Raw genomic sequence first — 19858 nt, 5'->3', positions numbered from 1 at the left:
CTCAACTGGGCAAAGAGAGATCAACATTTACATTTACGATATTAGATTCAACATTTAAAATAACCCTTCATGTTTTACAGCGGTGAATCTCATGTGAAATCTTGTAAACAAGTGACTTTAAAGAACTCAGATTGTTAAATTAAATGTCGTGAAAATGAGCCATTAACTTTGAGCATGTTACTCTTCACAAAGGGGCCTTTTAACGTCACAGAAAAACACTGTTGTTTGTTTCATTTCAGTGACTACAGACAGGCTGACCTGCTTAATGTCTTTACCTGAATTGAATCAGCCTGCCAGGGGTTCAGAGAAATGTCGCCCTCATATGTTTAAACAGAGAACAGCCAGGCCTCTGTGGGTTTGGCTTCCCAGCTGTTTTGTCCCAATGGCCTCAAATACAGCTACGGTCTCCAAGTCTGACAAAGAATATGGCTTCAATAATGCTGAGGCCACAGATCGGTATCTTCTGTTTACTCCTGTGTCTCATTACCGCTCTGCTGCTTGTATAAGCTTTTTATTTTGTGTTTACGGTGTCCTGTTGCCCCGAGAGTTTTAATTTAACTGCCAGAAATAAACAGGAACAATTTCAATCTAGTTGTGACGAACGAGGTCTTGTCCAAACGTGTATTGCGAGTTATATTTGACGCAGACCACAAGGTGCTGTTGCTTTCTGTCGTCCTCAGAACTTTTGCGGCCTTTATCAAAGGCCCTCTCCCAGTTTTGGTCGGCATGTGAAGGGTGAGTGATGGAGTGACTGTGTGAGGAACCAGAGCCATGAATCATGACATATTTTGCTATATGGAGCATATACAAGCCGGCTGTGCAGTATGTATGTGTGGGTGTGCTTTAGATGCCTTGGGGTCTATGTATACACTCCCTCCCAAAGTTTGAGCACAGACATGGTTTATGGAGGTGTGCGTGCGTGCATGCATGTGTGTGTGTGTGTTTATATGCGTGTCTGAGCGGGGGTCGATATCTTCAGCAGACTTCCCCTCTCCAAGGACAGTGGGACCCAGTGTGAGACAGAGCAAGGCGCTCTACCGTGGGATAAGTACAGGTTGGATATAGCAAGGGGTAGTTAAGTGGAAAAGACTAACAGATGCTGGGGCTAGTTTACTCAGGGGGAGGGAGCCTCACCACAGCTCGAGCACTAGCACCCCGACAAACACACACACACACACACACACACACACACGGAGTGAGGCTGCATTCTCACTGTGGCTTAGAAAAAACAGTTTTACTGCGATGGCTGGAGAACAGTTTGTATCTCTTTAAGCTATTTTGACAGCAGACGTAGCCAGGACAAAAACGTCTTCTGTGAGGGCAGATGGATCTCACGCTGCTGAATTCAAGGTCAGAACATTAAAGGCTCAGTTCACCAAAATCAGAAAATATTAAGAAAACCGAATGTACCTGCGGAGGCAGCTCGCCATGCAGAACGTTCTGGTTTTATTTATGTGCATCTGTCAGTTTGAGATGGAGGTGAAGCGGGTTCTGTCTGTGGTGCTCTGAATAATGACACTTGAAAATAACAGTTCAGCTGTTTTGATTGCGAGGTTTGTTTGTCTTTGTGATTGTGAGCGTTAAGGGAAACAGTTTGTGGTTGAGATGAAGAGAAAACAAAGCCAGATGTTTATAAGAATGACAGGTGAGCGCAGGTGTGTGTGTCTGCTGTGCCCTGACGAGGTGGCGGTCAACAGGAAGTGTGATGTTATAGCTGAGGCTGAGACTCATGGGTATTGTAGTTGTGGAAATAGTTGAAGCTGTCGGTCCTAACGTGAAGCTGTATGATGGTTACGTTATGCAGCAGAGTTCTGTGTCTGCGTTCAGCAACGTTGAGCAGAAAGAAGAAAAAAATGAAATGGGAATACAGAACGGTGAGGAAAACTTCCGGAGCCAGCAGCCCCTCCCACTTACTGGCCAGCCAATCAGAAACAAGTATTTCCTGCAGCTATAACTTCATGAATGCATGAAAACCACTGGCTCAGTTCAGACATCCACGGCCAGATGTTGTTGGGGCAACCTTGTTTTTGTCAGACTGAACTGCTTCCTATTTAACTAAAACTTTATTGTCAACCAGGTTTTCAAAACATGCACACACAAGTCCCCCCCCCAAAAACCCCAAAATACATAAATCCACATATCACTTTCAGCTGGGTCACTGAGAGAACAGCCCCTGTCACAATCACTGTAAAATTCACAATAAAACCAGGGAATCATTTCTGGGCTATCATGCATGACCTCACCAGCCACAAACACACACACACACACACACACACACACACACACACACACACACACACACACACACACAGCACACCCAGTCGCTCTCTGTCTCGCACACACACACACAAACCACTGGCATACCAGAGAGCCTATATTTAAAACGAGCCCTGGGGATGTTTTTTATTTTCAGCATTTAGACATTCTATCAAAAGTGGTCAATGTGGATACTTGGGTGTAGAGAGAGACTCTCTGTGTGTGTGTGTGTGTGTGTGTGTGTGTGTGTGTGTGTGTGTGTGTGTGTGTGCGCGTGAATCAGCGAGACACACTGTAGGTATCACAATATAATCATAGCATGGGAATAGCAATGAGTCGACAGCTTTTTACAATAAGATAATAAATGCACATTCAGAAAATGAGCCTGAGAGTGTGATTACTGAACGTTTGAGCCAGACCCAAATAGTTACAAATTTGCTAAGACTGCAAAATACCACCTTCCAAACTTGTAGCCCTTCCAAATACAGCCCTATCATCCCACGTCTCATTTTCAAAGCCTCTCTTTTCTCTCCCTCTCTCCTCCCACCACAAATCCCAGAACCTCGAGCAACAGAGAGAGAGAGAGAGAGAGAGAGAGAGAGAGAGAGAAACAGAGGAGATGAGGGGAGCATTTAAATCTAGCGTTCCGTGAGTGGTCGGGTCGGTGTCTGGAAATCTTTCACATCCTGTTTACGCCGGGCAGATTTCAGCCCGGGACCGCAGAGAGCTGGCAGGGCCCTGTGCCTGGACACAGCTCCTCTCTCTCTTTTCTATCTGCTCCCTGCCTCCCTCGCCCTAAAGATCTCAGTCTGCAAACCTTTCCACCGCCTTCCTATCAACACCTTCAAACCTAAAGCAAACAAGCAGACGTCTAGCTCGCTGCGCTCTGCCCGCGGCCGCAGGAATACGACCGGAATTGAAATCCTGATAAAAAGAAGCCTTTTTATGCAGACCAAATGTGGCCAAATCACACAACGCCCCCTTTAATATCCAAGTACAGGTTTAATACAGCTATGTTGTCATATTTACAGTGTCCTATATCAGACGGAAAGTTCCAGAGAAGTGAAGAAAAATGAAGTTTTCATGCCTGTAAAGAATGGGAGCAAAATCCTGATATTTGAGTCAGGAAGCATAAAAATATAAGATCTCAAAAGTCTGCTAAAGGTGATCAAACAGCGAAGATTAATGAACACAGCGGTTCCATCGGTCCTCTCGTCTTTATTTTCCCCCCTGAATGAAGTCAGTTTGTAGGTTTGGTCCCGCACTCCTCCTCTTTGCCCCCCCCCCCCCCCCCCACCTCTTCCTCTGAACTCAGCGACACTTGCAGGATTTGACGACCATGTTGGAGAGCTGTTCAACACGTGGTGTGCGGCCTATGAAGTACATGATGGTGAGGGGCTCCAGGTCCTGAGGAACGCAGCAGGGCGTGGCGGAGGCCTCAGGGTTCAGCTTGTTGTACAGAGGCAGGATCTGACCAGGAGAAAGACGAAGTCAGAGCAGTTTTTATTACTTCAGTGAGAGACTTCCTGAATTTGTGTGTTGTCTTTGCTCTTCTCAATAGCTGCATTTCCAGCATCGTGTTTTTCTGCACATTTGTAAGTATCGCATCAGAAATGGTCGATGGTAACAACAAAATGTCCACAATTTAGAAAAAAAAATGTTTACACTCTTTCAAAAGAGTTAATGTGCTTAATGGGAGATATCTTTCTTGTGACATTTCAAGAGTCCACTTCAAATTCGCTTGACAATTAGATGGAAATTACCTGAATTCCAGATCACATTAGCCAATAATCCATTTTACCAGGCTTCAAGTTATGCACTTGTAGCCAAACCACAGTGGATTGGACCAATCAGTGCCCTGTGAGGAACTACTGGCAGCTAGAATTTACACTTCCAAGTATGGTGAAGGAATAACCCGCCCTACTCTGCCTCTGATTGGCTTATTCTGATCATGCCTAAACCTAACCAACTCAACCAACGAAGGCAATGAGTAGTAATTTAGCCTGTGTGTGCCTTCGATGAAGTGACTTTTCATTCAAAAACAACAGTGGCGGCTGCTACGGAGGTTAGCGTAGCTGCTGCTATAGTCATATATACTCATGTTTTGTTGATCTAATTGGTTGAAATTATCCCGCAATAGACAGTGACAGACACATACTTCATCCAAACACCTAGTAATCGCCTAATCGCCAAGAATTTTTTGAAAGCGCCTGCCCTTTTCCAAACAGTTTCCATGGACGACTTCCCAGACGGTTCTGTGTAACAAACCATCTGGTCTGTCAGGTTCAGATGGAAACACAGTTAGTGAGGTGAAGGCCTCAGATGGGAAAAGCTGACGTCACGTACATTTCAGACCTGTCAGGATTTCGCAACGTTCAAACCAGAATGTGAAGACAGCTGTGAGCTTGTTTGCTTATGTTTTCTAGGCCACTTTAAAAGGGACAGTTGGACATTTTGGGTATACAGTGTTTGCTGCCTTGCAGAGAGTTAGATCGATACCACTCTCACATCACCATCACCTTGATGATCAGACTGCAGCTCAACTAAACCTTTAACTTCGATTGCTGTGTTTTTACTATATCCTCTGATCCCTGTCTGTCAGCGTGTTTCCTTATTTCTCTTTCATGTAGTTTAATATGTAGCTGACAACAAAAACTGCCAAACTCCATTAAAGTGAGCAACCAATCAAATCAATCTATGTAAACAGTGCTGAGAGCAGCAAAATGTCTCAGCAGCAAGCGTAAGTATCCTATAAACATGAAAGTCCTACACATCTATATTACAATAATGGACATTAAGGAGGAGAAATCAGAGTAAGAGTCAGTGTGGCTACAGGCCAAGTCATAAGCTATGAGACAAACAGCTGTGTTGCATAAGCCTATATGTTCTGTAACAGGCTTCTGCGAAGTGACAGCCCATTTATGACACTGGGGTTAACCAATTTTAGCTAACTATGGTGTTTAGCAGCCACAAACAATGCACTTAAAGCCCATTTAAGGGCAAACATCACCCGCATTTCAAAGTTTCTGTGCATTGAAGTGAGGCTAGAAGCTGATTTGGTCCAAACCAGAGAGTTTTACCAGAGGCATTTGATTTTTCTGTTTTGTTTGGACCGGACAGCTGTTTATGGCTGATCAATCCCAGATGATTTCTATTTATACTGTTTGGTTTTGTCTCTCGTGTCGAGAAGTCCGTCACTATTTCCACTCAAACTGTCGAGCAAACCGAAAAACAAGGTCATGAATCTGAAGACTGGAGCAAAATATAACTTGGAGGAAAAAAAAGGACACATTTGTCTTTTCTTGACCGTTCTAGAAAATCTAATTTATTAGTCTGAGCGGGTCAAAAAAGTATCTTTGCTGTTCTGTTTCACAGAGATGGTTAGAAAATGAGCTGCTGATTTTCATGCCTCAGTCTTATGAGGGGCTGCAGTATTTTAATACTAGTGTCAATAGAAACGCTGCGTTTTGGTAACAAGACCAAAAAAATATTATTAAGCAAAAGCAAAACTTCGTATATGTTAATTTTTGATGAAATACAAGCAGTCATATTTTATATTTCCTCAATACAGTAGTGTAAAAGTGGCAACATTTTGATTTATATCAGAGCATTTGACACCGGTTTTTGGTGTGACGGGTGGATTTTTGATGATTCTAGCGAAGTACTGAGATTAAATACCCGTCCCGGGTCATACGTCATATTACAGAAACAGATGACAAACTCACCATGTTATAGTGGTTGTTGGCACTCCAGAGGTAAGGACAGTTGCCGGCACAGAAGTTGGCTTTGTAACCTTTGGGCTCATGGATCCATTTCCAGTTGAGGTCACGCCTGAAGTCGATGTAGAGTGAGCGCAGGCAGCAGCCCTGGTCCGAGCCACTGAGACACAACAAACACACAGAAATATTTCAACACCCGTCCGGCTTTTCAATGTCTGGGGCAAAAGCGCAAAGTTGGGTCATGGGAAAATGACAACGGGTCACCATTGAGGAACCAGCCATCACAAGGTAATGACTATGCAAGGCTGCCAGAGTTTTCCCCTGCAGCGTGAGGTAGTCTAAATAAAACACTGCACGCCTGTTGCCCTGCAGTCTAAACACAGGGTCAATGTTGTTAGCTTTGCCACACAATAGTCTGAAAATGAGTTTTGGGTCAGGAGGAGAACTCAAATCCACGGCCCACCACAACTAGATTTGAGAATTATAAAACTACAAATCCTGGAAGAACGTCAGTCAGTGACACATAACCATGCTCGGGCGGCTGGTTGGCGGCATACCGGGAGCAGGTTGTGGTGTCTGTGGCGGCCGCCCTCTTCTTGCGGTTCTTCTTGGCCGGGTTGTCCACTCTGTCGCTGGGCAGCACGGTGAGGATGAGGTGCGGCGTCTTGGTGCTGAAATCCGCCTGGCCTTTAACCTGGCCGGGCTTTCTTATCTGACGAAGCCTCTCATCGTCCACACCTGTGGAGAGTAGTGTAAGAGCTGATACTCTAGGTCTCAAGCCGAGGGGCGGGACGCAAAAGAGGTCGCCGGATAATCATGAGGGGCCACACAACGACTTAACATGCAAGTCAAACTCACTCTGCACTCACTCAAGTATATGCAATCGCATTTTAAAGGGTCACAAGGCGAAAAGATCCTGAACTACTGAGTTAATACCTTTGAATTCCTGCAGTCTGAATGCCAGAAAAATGTGGTCATTAATTTAGAGCAATAACCACAAAGTCACAGATTCTGTTCAGGAACTTCCTCTAACACACATATAGTTTACACTCTGGGCAGGCAGTCGGGCAACTTCTGATTGTTCCTGAACAAATATTACAACACAGAAAAACATGACACAGCTGTTTTCAAGGCCAGGAATGACAGCGTGACCGTTTGTATCTGATTTCATGGTTTTTCTGGTGCTTCATGGCCTGGAGAAGTACAAGAGCTCCAAACAAGCCCCCGCTTGTCCTGCATCAGTATCAAAAGTTGACATTTTTTCCAAGACGTGAAAAAAACTTGGCTCAGCTGAGTGTAAATCCCGGGGAAAGTGCCGTAATTTAGGGCCTAAATGGAGCAATGCAGACAGTCTGACATTCAATAGTGGAAGAACAGTTTCTCCATTATTCCAGGAGGATAGCGAGTAAGTGATTCATGAATCATTCTGGAGGCGCCTTACAGAAGAGTCTCCACTTTATGTTCACATTCGGTGACCTGCAGGATTATTGCTGCGTTGATAAATCTTCCACACATGCTTTTAATGCCCTTATGAAGACATTTACAACCAACCTGTTAAGTTTCTCATTTCTGTCGCCACTGACATTAAACTTTTTTTAGAAATCTTTGGCACGTTGGCTGTCATGTTTGTTTATTTATTTGTTTAAGTGCCTTGGTTAGCTCAACTAATTTTCACGTGAAGCATCAATTTGACCAGTGTTAAACGCTGACCACAAACAGCCAGCATCTACAGAAACCTGCCGCAAACACTGCAAAAGGTGAAATCCACGTGAGATAAGTATCTCAAATTAAGGCAAGACGTGCTTATTTTTTGCCTGACAAGTTAAATATTCTTACCAGGCAGTTTTTACGTTGGAGCGTTTCACTTGTGCCAAGCCTTTTTGTCCTTAATTATCTCAGTAAGATATTATAAGATATCAGATTTTATTCCTGGATCTGAGTAACTTAATGCTTGAACTAGAATTCCCAGAATAATAAAGCTGTTTTATCGACATGGACAAGTGCAAAACTGCTTTGCTGAAGTCAAAATGACTTTGTGTCAAGACTATGTACTGGTTTTCAGTCTGACCCCACTACTTTTAAGATAACTGTGGGCTCTTTCAGACTTTTATTTGTTTTAAAAACATTAATTTCCTGTTCTGTAATATTCCAGTAATATATCCACATTTTCTTGCTTTTAATCCTTGTTTTTGAGAACTGAGTTTTTGCAGTGAAAAAGAAAGTCTGAAATAATCATCATCATCATCATCATCATCATCATCATCATCATCATCAGGCTGAATCTAACAGCCTTTCTCCGAACGTCTCGGACATGAAACAGCCTGTCTGGAGCAGGAGATTAAACTTTTTTCTGCATAGGGTGTGAAAAGCTTCCCTCCTGTCAAAGTGTAAATGCAGTTTAAGGTTTAGTGTCACTGGTGGTTAATCTGAGCCTTAGAGCTGCTCTAATAATCCCCTCTGCACATACATACACGAACACAAAGACCTGGCCAACGTGACAAGCAGTGAAAACAACAAGAACTGCAACAAACCTGCAAAGAGAGCCTCCAGCTCCTCGCTCTTGTTGGGAACTATGTTGTTGGTGGATGGGACGAAGGTGCAGCAGGGACAGTGGACGCCCAACTTCAGGCCGAGATTGTTCTCTGATTGGTGGAAGAGGAGACAGAGAAGGACACACTTTGAGATCGGCTGATGAAGATGAAGTTCACATACACTGTCAGGGGCCTGCTGGTGCTGACTCTGACCTGGATCTGACACCCAGTCCTTAATGGTTTCGGTGACCTCCACTGAGATCCAGGCTCCCTTTGCCTTGGGCTGAATGGTGCGGGAGTCAATATAACGTTGAGTGGAGGTGCTCTCTTCATCTGGCTTCAGCAGCTGACAGCGCACACGCACACACACACACACACACACACACACAAAGACAGGACAGTGATGGAGCTGATGTACACACTCACAGTTCCTGTCAGGGTAATGAGTAAATACTATAATTTCCACTTTGGTAAAAGGTTAGCGTGTTCATCATTCCTTCGTTTTTACATGACACACGATTGGCAAAGAACCATTATCATCATCAGGCATGAAGATTGTGTTTCTTTCCTGGGGCTAACATTTTTCTGCAAGAGGTGAGGTATAAAATGTCTCCCTCGAGCCCAAATATAAATACGCTTAAATTGGTGAAAATTTAGTGTCGTAATCCTCTTGCTGGCCTGATGCCCACCATCCTGACAGAAGAAACCTGACACAAAAAAACAAATATATACGACATTCCTGGTCACACTTCACACATATGAACATTATTCGTCTGTGATTTTGCTGCTTCGTCTCTTATAAAAAGAGGACAAATGAGGCCTGAGGTGATTTTAAACAGGCATACATGAAGGGTCTCCTTCATATTTGTGGAAAAAATTGGTTTATTTGGATGTGAAAGCTTTAAAAGACAGTCCAAATGTCTCTCACTGATATTGCTGACCATGCACTGCAGCAGTCAATCTTTGAGCCGCTTACCTGATAGATCTCCACTCTCTGCTCTGACGCCCGGGCCAGCGGGTTGGGAGCTCTGAAGATCCTGAACTCAGCTTTGACCAGGGTGCTGTTGGTCAGGTCCACTCCGCTGACGTCGAAGTGGACGACTCTGTAGTGGGGGCTGGGGACTGCTGGCTGGACCACATCTGGACGAAGAAACAAAGAGCGTGAAGGATGACTAATGATCCAACATCTCATGCCCTCTTCGACAATGTTGTATTTATACTTTTGGTTAAAACAGCGCTGTGATGCATTGTCTCGGACATAATTGCTGCTGATGAGTGTCTCGAAACTAAATTATAGGTTTGGGCATCGTGAGTAAATGTGTCTGGGCTTATGTTTAATATATGCATAATTGTAGCGTTCATGCTCTATGAAACATCACCTCCCAGCTAGACAGTTATGTAATTATGCACCATGTAGTATCTAGCACCATTAATCTTAAAATCTCCCAAATAAGGTCCATCAACATCAGTTTTTGTTTCTTTGCATGAGACTTGCCAGCGACCAACCACAGCTGCGGTTTAGCACCACAGAGCTGCTCTGAAGGCATCAGAGAATGGAGTGCCTTGCTCAAGGGTTCATCTCCAGAAGCTGCTGAAGGACAGGGAGGCAGGATAGCTCCTGATAACTTCACTTTCTCCACCCCTGCCTCATTTCCCCCAACTTCTGTCTAATGGTGGGTGGAGGTAGGCAGTAGTCGCAGCAGAATGCCTGGTTTAGGCCATGAAGAGCAATATTTTGTTGATATAGTATTTGTGTAAATACTGTAATTAAGTGAAATTCGAAGGTAGTGGTAGTTTTAGTGTTTAGAATTTCCATTTTGTAAAACATAAACCTCGACTCTTCTCCATTTCAGAGGAAAATGTTATACTTTTGACTCCATTTACTGAGACTGACAGCTGGAGGTATTAGTTACCTTGCAGAACAATTTCCATACAACACATAAAACTTTTAACCTTAGAAAACATGGTGCTTTGCTACAGACTGAATACTCAGCCATATATGAAGAAGTCAGAGTTACAACCACCTGGACCAGACACCTTAAAGTGGTGTTTATGCATCAATTTAACCTTCAGAAATGGACCATTTTGCACCACCGGTTATTTATGATTTTTACCTGTAAAAGATTTTTTTTTTTTGTTTTGTTTTTTTAAACTTATTAATACTTGTACTAAAGTAGTATCTGAATGCTCACACATCACGCATAGACTCACTTGTGTCGGTGCGGGGAGGCAGCATGTCGATCCTCTGCACCTCTTTGGCATAATAGTCCTCCTCGCTGCTCTCGCGCTCGCACGTGGACTCAGCCAGACGCGCGCGTTCCTTCAGCAGCTCCCGCGTGCTGTTGTAGAGCAGCATGACCTCCGGGGGCACCGAGCCAGCCGGCGGGTCCTCGTCCTCGTCTGGCGGGCTGCGGATGCGCAGCTTGCTGAGGATCTGCCCGCGGACGGCCTCGATGCGCCGGGACTTCTGCTTGTCCAGGTTGATGGACTGGCACGTGTTGATCCCCTCCACAAGCAACACACCGGAGAACCGGAGCAGCAGCAGCAGCAGCGCGAGGCGGAGGAGCCACATTGTCCGGTGGGGAGACGGAGGGACGGAGGTGCTCCCTGAACGGCCGCGGAGGAAATCAGCTGAAACAATTAAGGTTACTGTGGTGGACTGAAACTAAAGCCGAGTCTCCAAACCACGCATGAAGAAATATGTGCGTAAAGTGGTTTGAAATTTAAAAATGAGGGTGCAACCAGTGTCTCCAAAACCTAGTTCAGTGAAATAAAAAAAGCCAAAAAATATCCAATATCCAGCTCTAACAGGCTATTTTGGTCAAAACCACTTTCTGTGGAAAAGGAAAACCACATCTGCTGACTTTACATTTATTCTGCTAAGGTCATTTTATAGCATTGTTCATCCATGCGCCTGCATATTTGAACACCAAACACATAAAGACGCATCGTCGTTGTTCTTTAGAGTTTAAATGTAAGTTATTAAATAGATTTCTTGATTTTAAAAATAGGGCAGCACTAGAAATACTGTGTCTACACGCCAAATGATATCACACTAAAACCAAACTCCACTGTAAAAACCTCAAATTCAGTGACTGGAAATTTGGCTGACGCTTTAATTCCAATCCGGTGCGCTCAACAGCTCCGGTGGTGTCCCGTGCCGGTGCGTGCGCGCTTTCCGCGTGTACAGGTGAAGGTATTTAATCAGTCTAACCGATAAGTTGGAATTTTATCCGTCTCCGTTTTCCGTCGTCCATCCTGGGATAATTCATCAGCTTTTGGGAGAAAAGAGTCATCACAGGAGCTCAGCCCATGTCGCAAATCCTCCAAACAAAAACCTGAGCTGCTCACTTCACCTTAAGCAGCACGGTCCGCGTGCTTTTACCTCCGAAAGACCCATCTGTGGGGCGAAGAATTGGCCCATACCAGCCTCCACAAAATCTACTTACAGCTTTTTAAAAAAACATATACCCAATGAGATCCTCCCATTCCCCGTTATAGGTAAACAGAGAGCAGTCTGCACTAAAACGTAGGAAAAAACTGTTGATTTATGTTGGAAAAAACATGGTGGGCCTGTTAAACCCCCTCATATAAACATCAAAACACGGAAAAAGTCAGACGACATAAAAAGACATGACGCAGAAAAAAAATATTTGAAAGAAGTCCTTGTGCTGTGAATTAAAAAAAGAGAGGAAACTTTACAGTAAATTACAGATCCCCGGGTTAAATGAGCTCCAGCCTGATGCGTGCTGGGCTGAAAGCTCTGCTGAAAACACTGAGACCTGCTGCGTGACGCGCCTCCATTATTCTGCAGATCCTCTGTGAGAAACGCACAGAGCCCCAGACAGAGGGAGGTGGTGGAGGGAGGGACTGGATGTGAGAGAGGTGGTGGTGGTGGTGGCGGAGGGGCGGGTTGCCACCAAAGTGAGTGTGTGATTATGTAGGCAAGAGCCATCTTTCTCTCGCGCGCGCACGCACGCACACTTTGCAATTTCCTCACTCCACAAAAATGCTTGCGCCACCCTCTCTCTGCAGGTAAATATCCCCCCGAGCACGTAAAAGCATTAAAGGAACAGTTTCACATGTTGAAAAATATACTTATTCACCCTTTTCACAGAGAATTTGATTAGAAAATTGATGAATTACCTCACTCAGGTCTGTGGAGTAAATATATAGCTGGCTTGGAGCCAGCAGCTGGTTAGCTTAGCTTAGCATAAACACTGGGAACAGGGGGAGACAGTTAGCATGGCTACCACCTGTGTCTTGATAGTGTTAGCTCACTAACACTATCACAACAAGAAATAGATACATAAATCAACTGGCACCTATCTGACCATAAAACAGCGAATTGTCATTTTTACACTTCATTTTGGTATGAGCTAAACAATAAGATATAACATGTTAATTACTAAACTTCGGAGGTTCAGGCAGGCAGGTTTCATGATGTTTGGACAGAGCCAGGCTAGCTGTTTCACTGTTTCCAGTCTTTTCGCTAAGAAAGATAAAATCTACGAGATCTGCAGCAGAGCCAAGGAGCATTTTTCTCAAAACTAATTCTTGAAACATCAAAATGATAAAATGAAAGATAAAGAAATACAGATTCATTCATTCCACTGATTTCAAAATGCAGCTTTAATAAGGATCTGAGCGTAATTTTCAGCTTAAGCCTCATTCATCTTGAGTCTTATCCTAATTTCATTATATCGCTGCACAGCACATCCCTTTTTATCTTTATCTTTCCATCTTTCAATCGAGGCCCTTTCTTTCCTCTCTGTTCCTCTTCAGGCTCATTGTTAATTACAGCTCAGGACTTGGAGAGGACTGTTAATCTGTCAGGGGTGGCTTTTATTGCTGCTCTGCTGCCATCCCATTATACCGTTATTATAGTTGCGGGTGCAGGCCTGTAATTGCTGTAAGTAGAAGGGAAAGGTAGGAGAGACTCAGGCTGCCTCGAGGCTTCTGGTCACGGCAAACACCCCTCTTCATCGTCTGTCCTGGCAGGGTTTCTAAAAATGATAACACTGCCAGGCTCCTGTTGCAACTTGACTGCTGCTGCATAGCCAGAAACGAATGGAAACACACTTAATTTGCTTATGTGGACCTGCACTCTTTCTTTCAGCACTCTTAAAAAGATCAGTGGGGTACTCAGATCACAGCAGCCCTCCCAGGTGGGGTGTCGTGTGTGTGTGTGCTGTAATGTGTGGCATAAAAAAAAAGACTTCCTCAAAAACAACCTCTAGCCTGACTGCTTTTTTCTGCCGCTTTTTCCTCAAAGCCAAATATAGACAAGCCACTGCCACGTCATCTGGCCCTCAGCACTTTCTTAAACCCTGAGAGAGGGCGAGATGGGGTTCAGAGCCTGCCTCTCACTCAGGGCTTATATTTTAGCATGCCTGTAATATGAATGAACCCAGATTTTCCACAAAAACCTAAAAGAATCTTGGCCATCATGGAAATTAGGGCAGTTTTATTGAAAAAGAAAGAGCCCAAACAGATACAAAAATAAATACAGATAAAACCACTGGGGGAGACTCTCCGGGAACATTTCCATCTGTTACTCCTCCATTGGCAGCATCGGCCACTTAAATGTCATAACTGTAATCAACCAAACGATGTTGCCGGTTCTCTCATGGCGGCAATTTAAACCAGAGTCCAGCCTCTCTATCTTCTCTCTGTGAATACCCATAATCCCATCTGAGTGCCAGAGCGGGGGGAGGTTGTGTTGGGTGCCGTCTACACCTCGTCTTCGTTCAGCAGCATGTTGGGGATTCCTCTGGAGATCGGGAACTCTCGCCCTGATTCAGGACACTGCAGGCAGCCCTCTATCACCTCCACCTGCAACACACAGGAGGCATGAGGCCATCACTAGATGTCACCACAGAGCACAATGCACCATATGGCCAAAAGTATATGGACATCCCTGCTGCCATACTTTTGGTTTGGGGCTGGTTTGTATGGTTTGGCCTCAACCTCTAAGTTCCATTTGAGGGAAATCTTTGATGCTACAGCATACAATATTTTAGACCAGTGGTTCCCAAACCCTGGGCCGTGGTCCAATACAGGCCATGGAACATTTGCTACTGGGCCATGAGAAAAAGATATGATTCAGCAAACACTGCTTGATAATAAGCATACAACGTAACAGGCTGTTTTCTTGCAGTAATTACCTAGAACCTGACGCAGTCTGCGCTTTATTTTTTCTCCTCCATCCCCACGCTCCAAACAACAATATGCTGCTCTTTAAATGACAGCCCACTGTGGGGGATTTAGGGGCATCTATTGACAGAAATGGAACATAAGATTAATACGAATGCTTTCATGAAAAGATAGTTGCCCTTATATAAGACAGTCTGCTGTGGAATTTGTGTCTAGCTAACCATGCAGCATTGAGCTAAACAGCTACAGCTTTTTCTTGCACTAATCTCACAAGTGAAGATAAAATAAATCATGATGTTTCATAGTGTTCAGTTTTACACAAAGAAAAAGCCATGGACTGGCATCAGGTGATGGTGTTTGTCAGCTACTTCCCAAAAACACATGCTTGCTGGGTGCGTTTGATTTATTATTGCCATGCTTGCCAAATCTGCAGACTTCACTATTCAAGATGTTTACATCAGGCAAGGACTGACAACAACAATAAAATAATAACAACAATAATAATAGTGACATCCCTACAATGTACTGTGGTGTAAAATGTAAATATTTACCAAATGCCTTATAGCATAAGGGAATGAAATATCTTTTTACTGTGTGTGTGTGTGTGTGTGTGTGTGTGTGTGTGTGTGTGTGTGTGTGTGTGTGTGTGTATGTGTGTGTGTGTGAGTGAGCGAGCAAGAGAGAGAGAGAGAGAGAGGAGAGAGAGAGAGAGAGAGAGAGAGAGAGAGAGAGAGAGAGAGAGAGGCAGTGAATGAATTACAAAGTGACTGTAATTATTCTTTTAGGATGCATTTGCAGGCCACTCAACAATGTCTTGCAAAAGAAATGCCATTATGTTCTTTCTCTCACTGCTCCATCACCCATATTTGCTGAAATGTGACGATAAATTATTAAATCATGAGAAAAAACTGGCTGCCAGGCCAGTGACTATATTACAAGAGATCAGTAAAAGTCGGCCTAATGGCCAAGCAGGCCAGTTGGGGGAAAAAAAATATGTTGGACAGAGCGAAATGTGTTTTTATGAGTAACATTCAATGTAAACATAATCTCCACAGTATGGCTTTTCATGTTTTCATGCTCGCTCACCTTCTCGCTTGTCTAATCTTTTCTTTCTCTCATTTTCCAACTTGGTATCAAGGCCAATCCACGATGACACCGTCAATATGAATTTAAATGCGTATAAATGTAACATATATAAGTGTCTGCTTAAGACAATAGAGTGCTTACAACTTTGTGGCAACGGTTTGGGGAAGCCCCTTTCCTCTTTTAACGTGACAGCGGCCCTGAGCACAAAGCCAGGTCCATAGAGAAAGATCAGTGCGACTGTGGACGGGCTCCAAATTCAAGTGGAAAGCCCAAACAGTCTGTCATAGTAACACATTTAGCATTAGAAGTGGTTCTGGGATGAGGTGTTTAATCACATATGTGTAATGTCTGGGAGTCAGCATGCTTTTGGCGATGTGGTGCGCATACTGAGGTTAGAATAATATCTAAAAATACAGTATTTCAGTTCCTGTGTTTGATGTTTACAAAAAAAACCTGAATGGACATGGTGCAGTTATGAAAAACAAGACACTGAGCAGGAAACGGCCACATGAAAGCTTTGCTGCTAATTGCTGTTGCCAGCAATAGAAACAGAAACAGGATGTCAAGTACATACTGTATCTTTCTATGTCACTGTGTGAGAGTGAGGATTGCAAGCTGTACTTTTAGCAGTTTTTTTCACTGTGTTAAGAGAAACGAGAACAGGAAACACTGCTGGGATCCGCATGGTCAATAATATCAAGAATGGAGAGGTGGTCTCTAGCTTCATACGAAAAGAGCCAAAGCACTTCTTTATTTGATTGTCTAAGCGTTAAAGATGGTTTCAATTTATGACAATGTGTTGGTTTTACTCAAGTTAAAAATTAAAGCCCTAAACAACTTGTGAATTAGAATATTTGCCTAAAAACAAGACCTTTATAACCATGAAACAACCAGAGCTGCAACGATATTAAGCTACATCTATTTTGATAATTGATTCATGGTTGAGGTTATTTTTAAGCAAAAATGCCAAATATTCTGTGGTTCCAGCCTCTCCAATATGAGGCTTTGCTGTTTTATATAACTGTAAACTACACATCTGTGGGTCGGAGAAAAAGAAGACATCTCATGACGTCGCCCTTTTCACTATTTCTTGGACATTTTAAAGGTCAAAACAATAATGAAAACAGTGCTTAGCTGCAGCCCTACAAAAGAACACATTCACGTTATTACATACAGTAGAAAAAGCACCACTACAGTCCAAAAAACAGCAATTTTTTTTTACTAGCAGGAATGACTGTGAGCTCATTACCTCTAAAAGCACTCTGTGCACCTTCTTCAGGAACTCCTCGTCTTTCTCATAATCTGGCACCAGCTCACCCGGCAGGTCTTGCCGCTGACCCAACTATAGACGAAAAAGAGAAACAAGTGTTAAACTGGGCAGCTGTCACCGGGTGGAAGACGAGACCATGACATATTCTCCACCTACTGGTGAAGGGGATACCAAAGAAACAGAAGTGACACAACACTCAACACCCCAGTGATGGAATACTGTTCACTGTATGCTGCAGAGTACACAGACGTAACATTTTGTTAACCACTGTTGATACACAGCATCAACTCCGCAATCAGTCTATAAAAATCTAAATAAATAAACACACACATATATTGACGTTTTTAAATTTTCAAGTTTACAACAGATAAAAACAAAATGCAACACAAGACAACACATCACAGTGAATCAGTGAACAAGTGACAAAACAAACAGAACTCTGGACATCGTACTTAAAATACTGTAGTTAAAATAAGCAAAATAAGCCAAACCAATAAACTAAGGGAGAGAAGATTTCAAGAAAAGGGCAAAAAGTATAAATAAAATACCACATAAATACAACCTTGATTGCAAAAAAGTTGGGACACTGTGTGAAACGTAAATAAAAACAGAATGTGATCACTTGCAAACAAACTGTTTACTGACAACAGTTTTACAAAGTGTTCCTGAGCCCATGTAGTACCATCCCTCATACAATCATGTGTTCACAAAGTGGTGAACCTTGCTCTTGTTTCCTTCTTTATATACTTAAAAAAATAAGACCAAACTCTTCCTATTAGAGACGCAAATGTCAGCGAAAACACAGGCTTTGTATGACTCTTCTCATGGTGGGAACAATCCTCAAAGCACTGATAAAACCTGCCAGTGAAAGTCCAGATTTTTGTTTGTATGGACGTCGGGGTGAGAGAAACCGATTTCCTAATAAACACAGCTGCTGGATTCTGGCAAAGCAACCACTCTCCAATACTTCTGACAACTCCTTTCCAATTAAGTAGGAAAAAAAGATCAATCCCACATTAAACAAAGAGAAGTACCTTCTTCTTTGCAACACCTCTAACAATAACTGTCATCTAACTGATGCATAATTACACTAATGTATAATTTTGTAACATGTAAATTCACCCACTGACCACCCGGCATCAGCTCTCTTTAAGGGTCTCTTTCTTCTTAAATGTCCACAGTTATCATACATAAAATATATATAAAATTGAGACTGATTGTGCACTGCTTGGCAAATTAAAATAGAATAATAGTTTTTCTCCTTTTCACTTAAAATAACCCAACAACTCTTTATGCTGCTCCTAATTTAAAGATATCACAAAGATTCCTTCTTGTCTGTTCACCTTAAATCATCATTGAGCTTTTGGAAGGATCTTAAAAATGCCCTACAAATGTCCACCTTCCCTAATATACAACCCTGATTCCTACAGGATAGTTTCCCCCCTAATTGAATAGATGGATTGCTCCAAATCGAAGGACATCCTTGATTATATTGAGATACGTGAGAGCTGAGAAGCTTTTCTCCTCAGCAATGCTCCTAAATTGGATCGGTATTCATGCTAATGTGAAATCTACAGACAGTCCGGACGGTCTGACTCACCTCCTCTGCAGCCTGAACCAGAACGCTCCACTCCAGTTTGGGGATCATCCGGCTGACAAACTGAGGGTTGAACTCCACCTCTTTCATCTTCACCTCAGTCGCCTGCACAAAGAAAACATGAATGTCTTTTTGACACGCATGGCTGCGTTCAAAGTCATGTCCTCTGCCACTTGGTCCGGACTACTAACCAACATTAGAAACATAACAGTTAACTCTAATGACCAATTAATTGATATTTTCCACACATTATGGTTTTTCATTATTACTGACAGGTCCATTATAGCGTCACATAAGTGTAATTTACACATCTATTATTGGGATACTATAAGTAAGTAAAGTAAAAACTGTAGTGTGCATGCTATAAGTTATTGATGACATTGTGGGAAGTTTTAATACAATTAAATAGCAGAGGAGTTAATATATTGCACTAGGTGGCAAATAGGGTGTGAGTTTGACCATGGAAATTTCAAAATATTCAATATTTTGTGTGGAAAATAACATGTCATGGGGAAATCAAATATATTTCAAGACATAAAGCTACAGATGTGATTCTAAGCGAGTCTTGCATATTTATCTATTTACATCTCTGGATTATGGGGAGAGGAAGATATTTGTTCTTATAGCTAGCTTGCTATCATCTCGTTAGCTAGTTATTCAAATCTAGCATAACAACTGTCGTGTTCTGTAATACAGCTAATGTCGGGTGTCTGTAAAACGTTAACTTAGCTTTAGAAAGACCCACGACCTAGACAAGGTAACTAAGCGTCTCTATCTCCTGTCAATTTGATGCACCACACAGCATCAAATATGAAAACTAAATGGTGTTTCGTGTCAGTACTGTTAGCAGTTAGCCATGTTGCTAGTTTACCTTGATGAGCAGCGGGTATCCTTTCATGACCCCCTTCACGTGAGATGTCAACATGTTGTGCGTGAGCAGCTTCATGTTTAGTAATAGTCACAGCTTTAACTGTATTTTTCTGATGAATGTACGCGGATAATTTCAGTCTGTCAACCTCCTTTTAGTCACGCTCAAGCGTTTACATGTGGACCGGAAGTGCCGCTGTTGTGTCACTGAAAAAGTTCCCCTGAAGCTTTTATCCCATTACCGCTGGTTCCTCCATGACAGCTGTAATTTAGCTGTTTTTAATATTGTTACACTGCTACAGCTTTTTCTTTGATAATATTATTCACAGTGACCTGTGTGGGAACTGCTAATCAGATTGTATCTTAAATTAGAAAT

At 42.9% G+C, this 19858-nt stretch overlaps 2 protein-coding genes across 2 annotated transcripts; both read right to left on the bottom strand.

Moving 5' to 3' along the window:
• Positions 1 to 3214: 3214 nt before the first annotated feature.
• On the bottom strand, positions 3215 to 12326 carry tgfb5 (transforming growth factor, beta 5). Its single transcript, XM_070963413.1, has 7 exons — positions 10718 to 12326; positions 9483 to 9646; positions 8720 to 8852; positions 8507 to 8617; positions 6533 to 6713; positions 5982 to 6135; positions 3215 to 3726 (listed from the first exon to the last, which is right to left on the bottom strand). The coding sequence occupies exons 1-7, from the start codon at positions 11076 to 11078 to the stop codon at positions 3568 to 3570; spliced, it is 1263 nt and encodes a 420-aa protein (XP_070819514.1). The 5' UTR covers positions 11079 to 12326; the 3' UTR covers positions 3215 to 3567.
• A 795-nt stretch (positions 12327 to 13121) lies between these two features.
• trmt112 (tRNA methyltransferase activator subunit 11-2) lies at positions 13122 to 19691 on the bottom strand. The gene is made up of 4 exons (XM_070962782.1): positions 19487 to 19691; positions 18619 to 18720; positions 16998 to 17090; positions 13122 to 14341 (listed from the first exon to the last, which is right to left on the bottom strand). The coding sequence occupies exons 1-4, from the start codon at positions 19559 to 19561 to the stop codon at positions 14240 to 14242; spliced, it is 372 nt and encodes a 123-aa protein (XP_070818883.1). The 5' UTR covers positions 19562 to 19691; the 3' UTR covers positions 13122 to 14239.
• Between the last annotated feature and the right edge of the window lie 167 nt (positions 19692 to 19858).

The sequence above is a fragment of the Chaetodon trifascialis genome, chromosome 5, assembly GCF_039877785.1.
Source record: "Chaetodon trifascialis isolate fChaTrf1 chromosome 5, fChaTrf1.hap1, whole genome shotgun sequence".
NCBI classification, from domain to species: domain Eukaryota; kingdom Metazoa; phylum Chordata; class Actinopteri; order Chaetodontiformes; family Chaetodontidae; genus Chaetodon; species Chaetodon trifascialis.
The sequence above is the reverse complement of the archived record's forward strand: the minus strand, read 5'-3'. Positions and strand labels throughout refer to the sequence as shown.

Excerpts from the sequence above, each read along its gene's own strand:
- tgfb5 (XM_070963413.1), bottom strand. The coding sequence starts at position 11,078 with ATGTGGCTCCTCCGCCTCGCGCTGCTGCTGCTGCTGCTCCGGTTCTCC. Across the intron at positions 6,136-6,532 it reads GACACCACAACCTGCTCCCG|TGGCTCGGACCAGGGCTGCT; the intron begins GTATGCCGCCAA and ends GTTGTGTCTCAG. Across the intron at positions 3,727-5,981 it reads CCAACAACCACTATAACATG|ATCCTGCCTCTGTACAACAA; the intron begins GTGAGTTTGTCA and ends TCTCCTGGTCAG.
- trmt112 (XM_070962782.1), bottom strand. The coding sequence starts at position 19,561 with ATGAAGCTGCTCACGCACAACATGTTGACATCTCACGTGAAGGGGGTC. Across the intron at positions 18,721-19,486 it reads GATACCCGCTGCTCATCAAG|GCGACTGAGGTGAAGATGAA; the intron begins GTAAACTAGCAA and ends TTCTTTGTGCAG. Across the intron at positions 17,091-18,618 it reads TGGTTCAGGCTGCAGAGGAG|TTGGGTCAGCGGCAAGACCT; the intron begins GTGAGTCAGACC and ends TTTCGTCTATAG.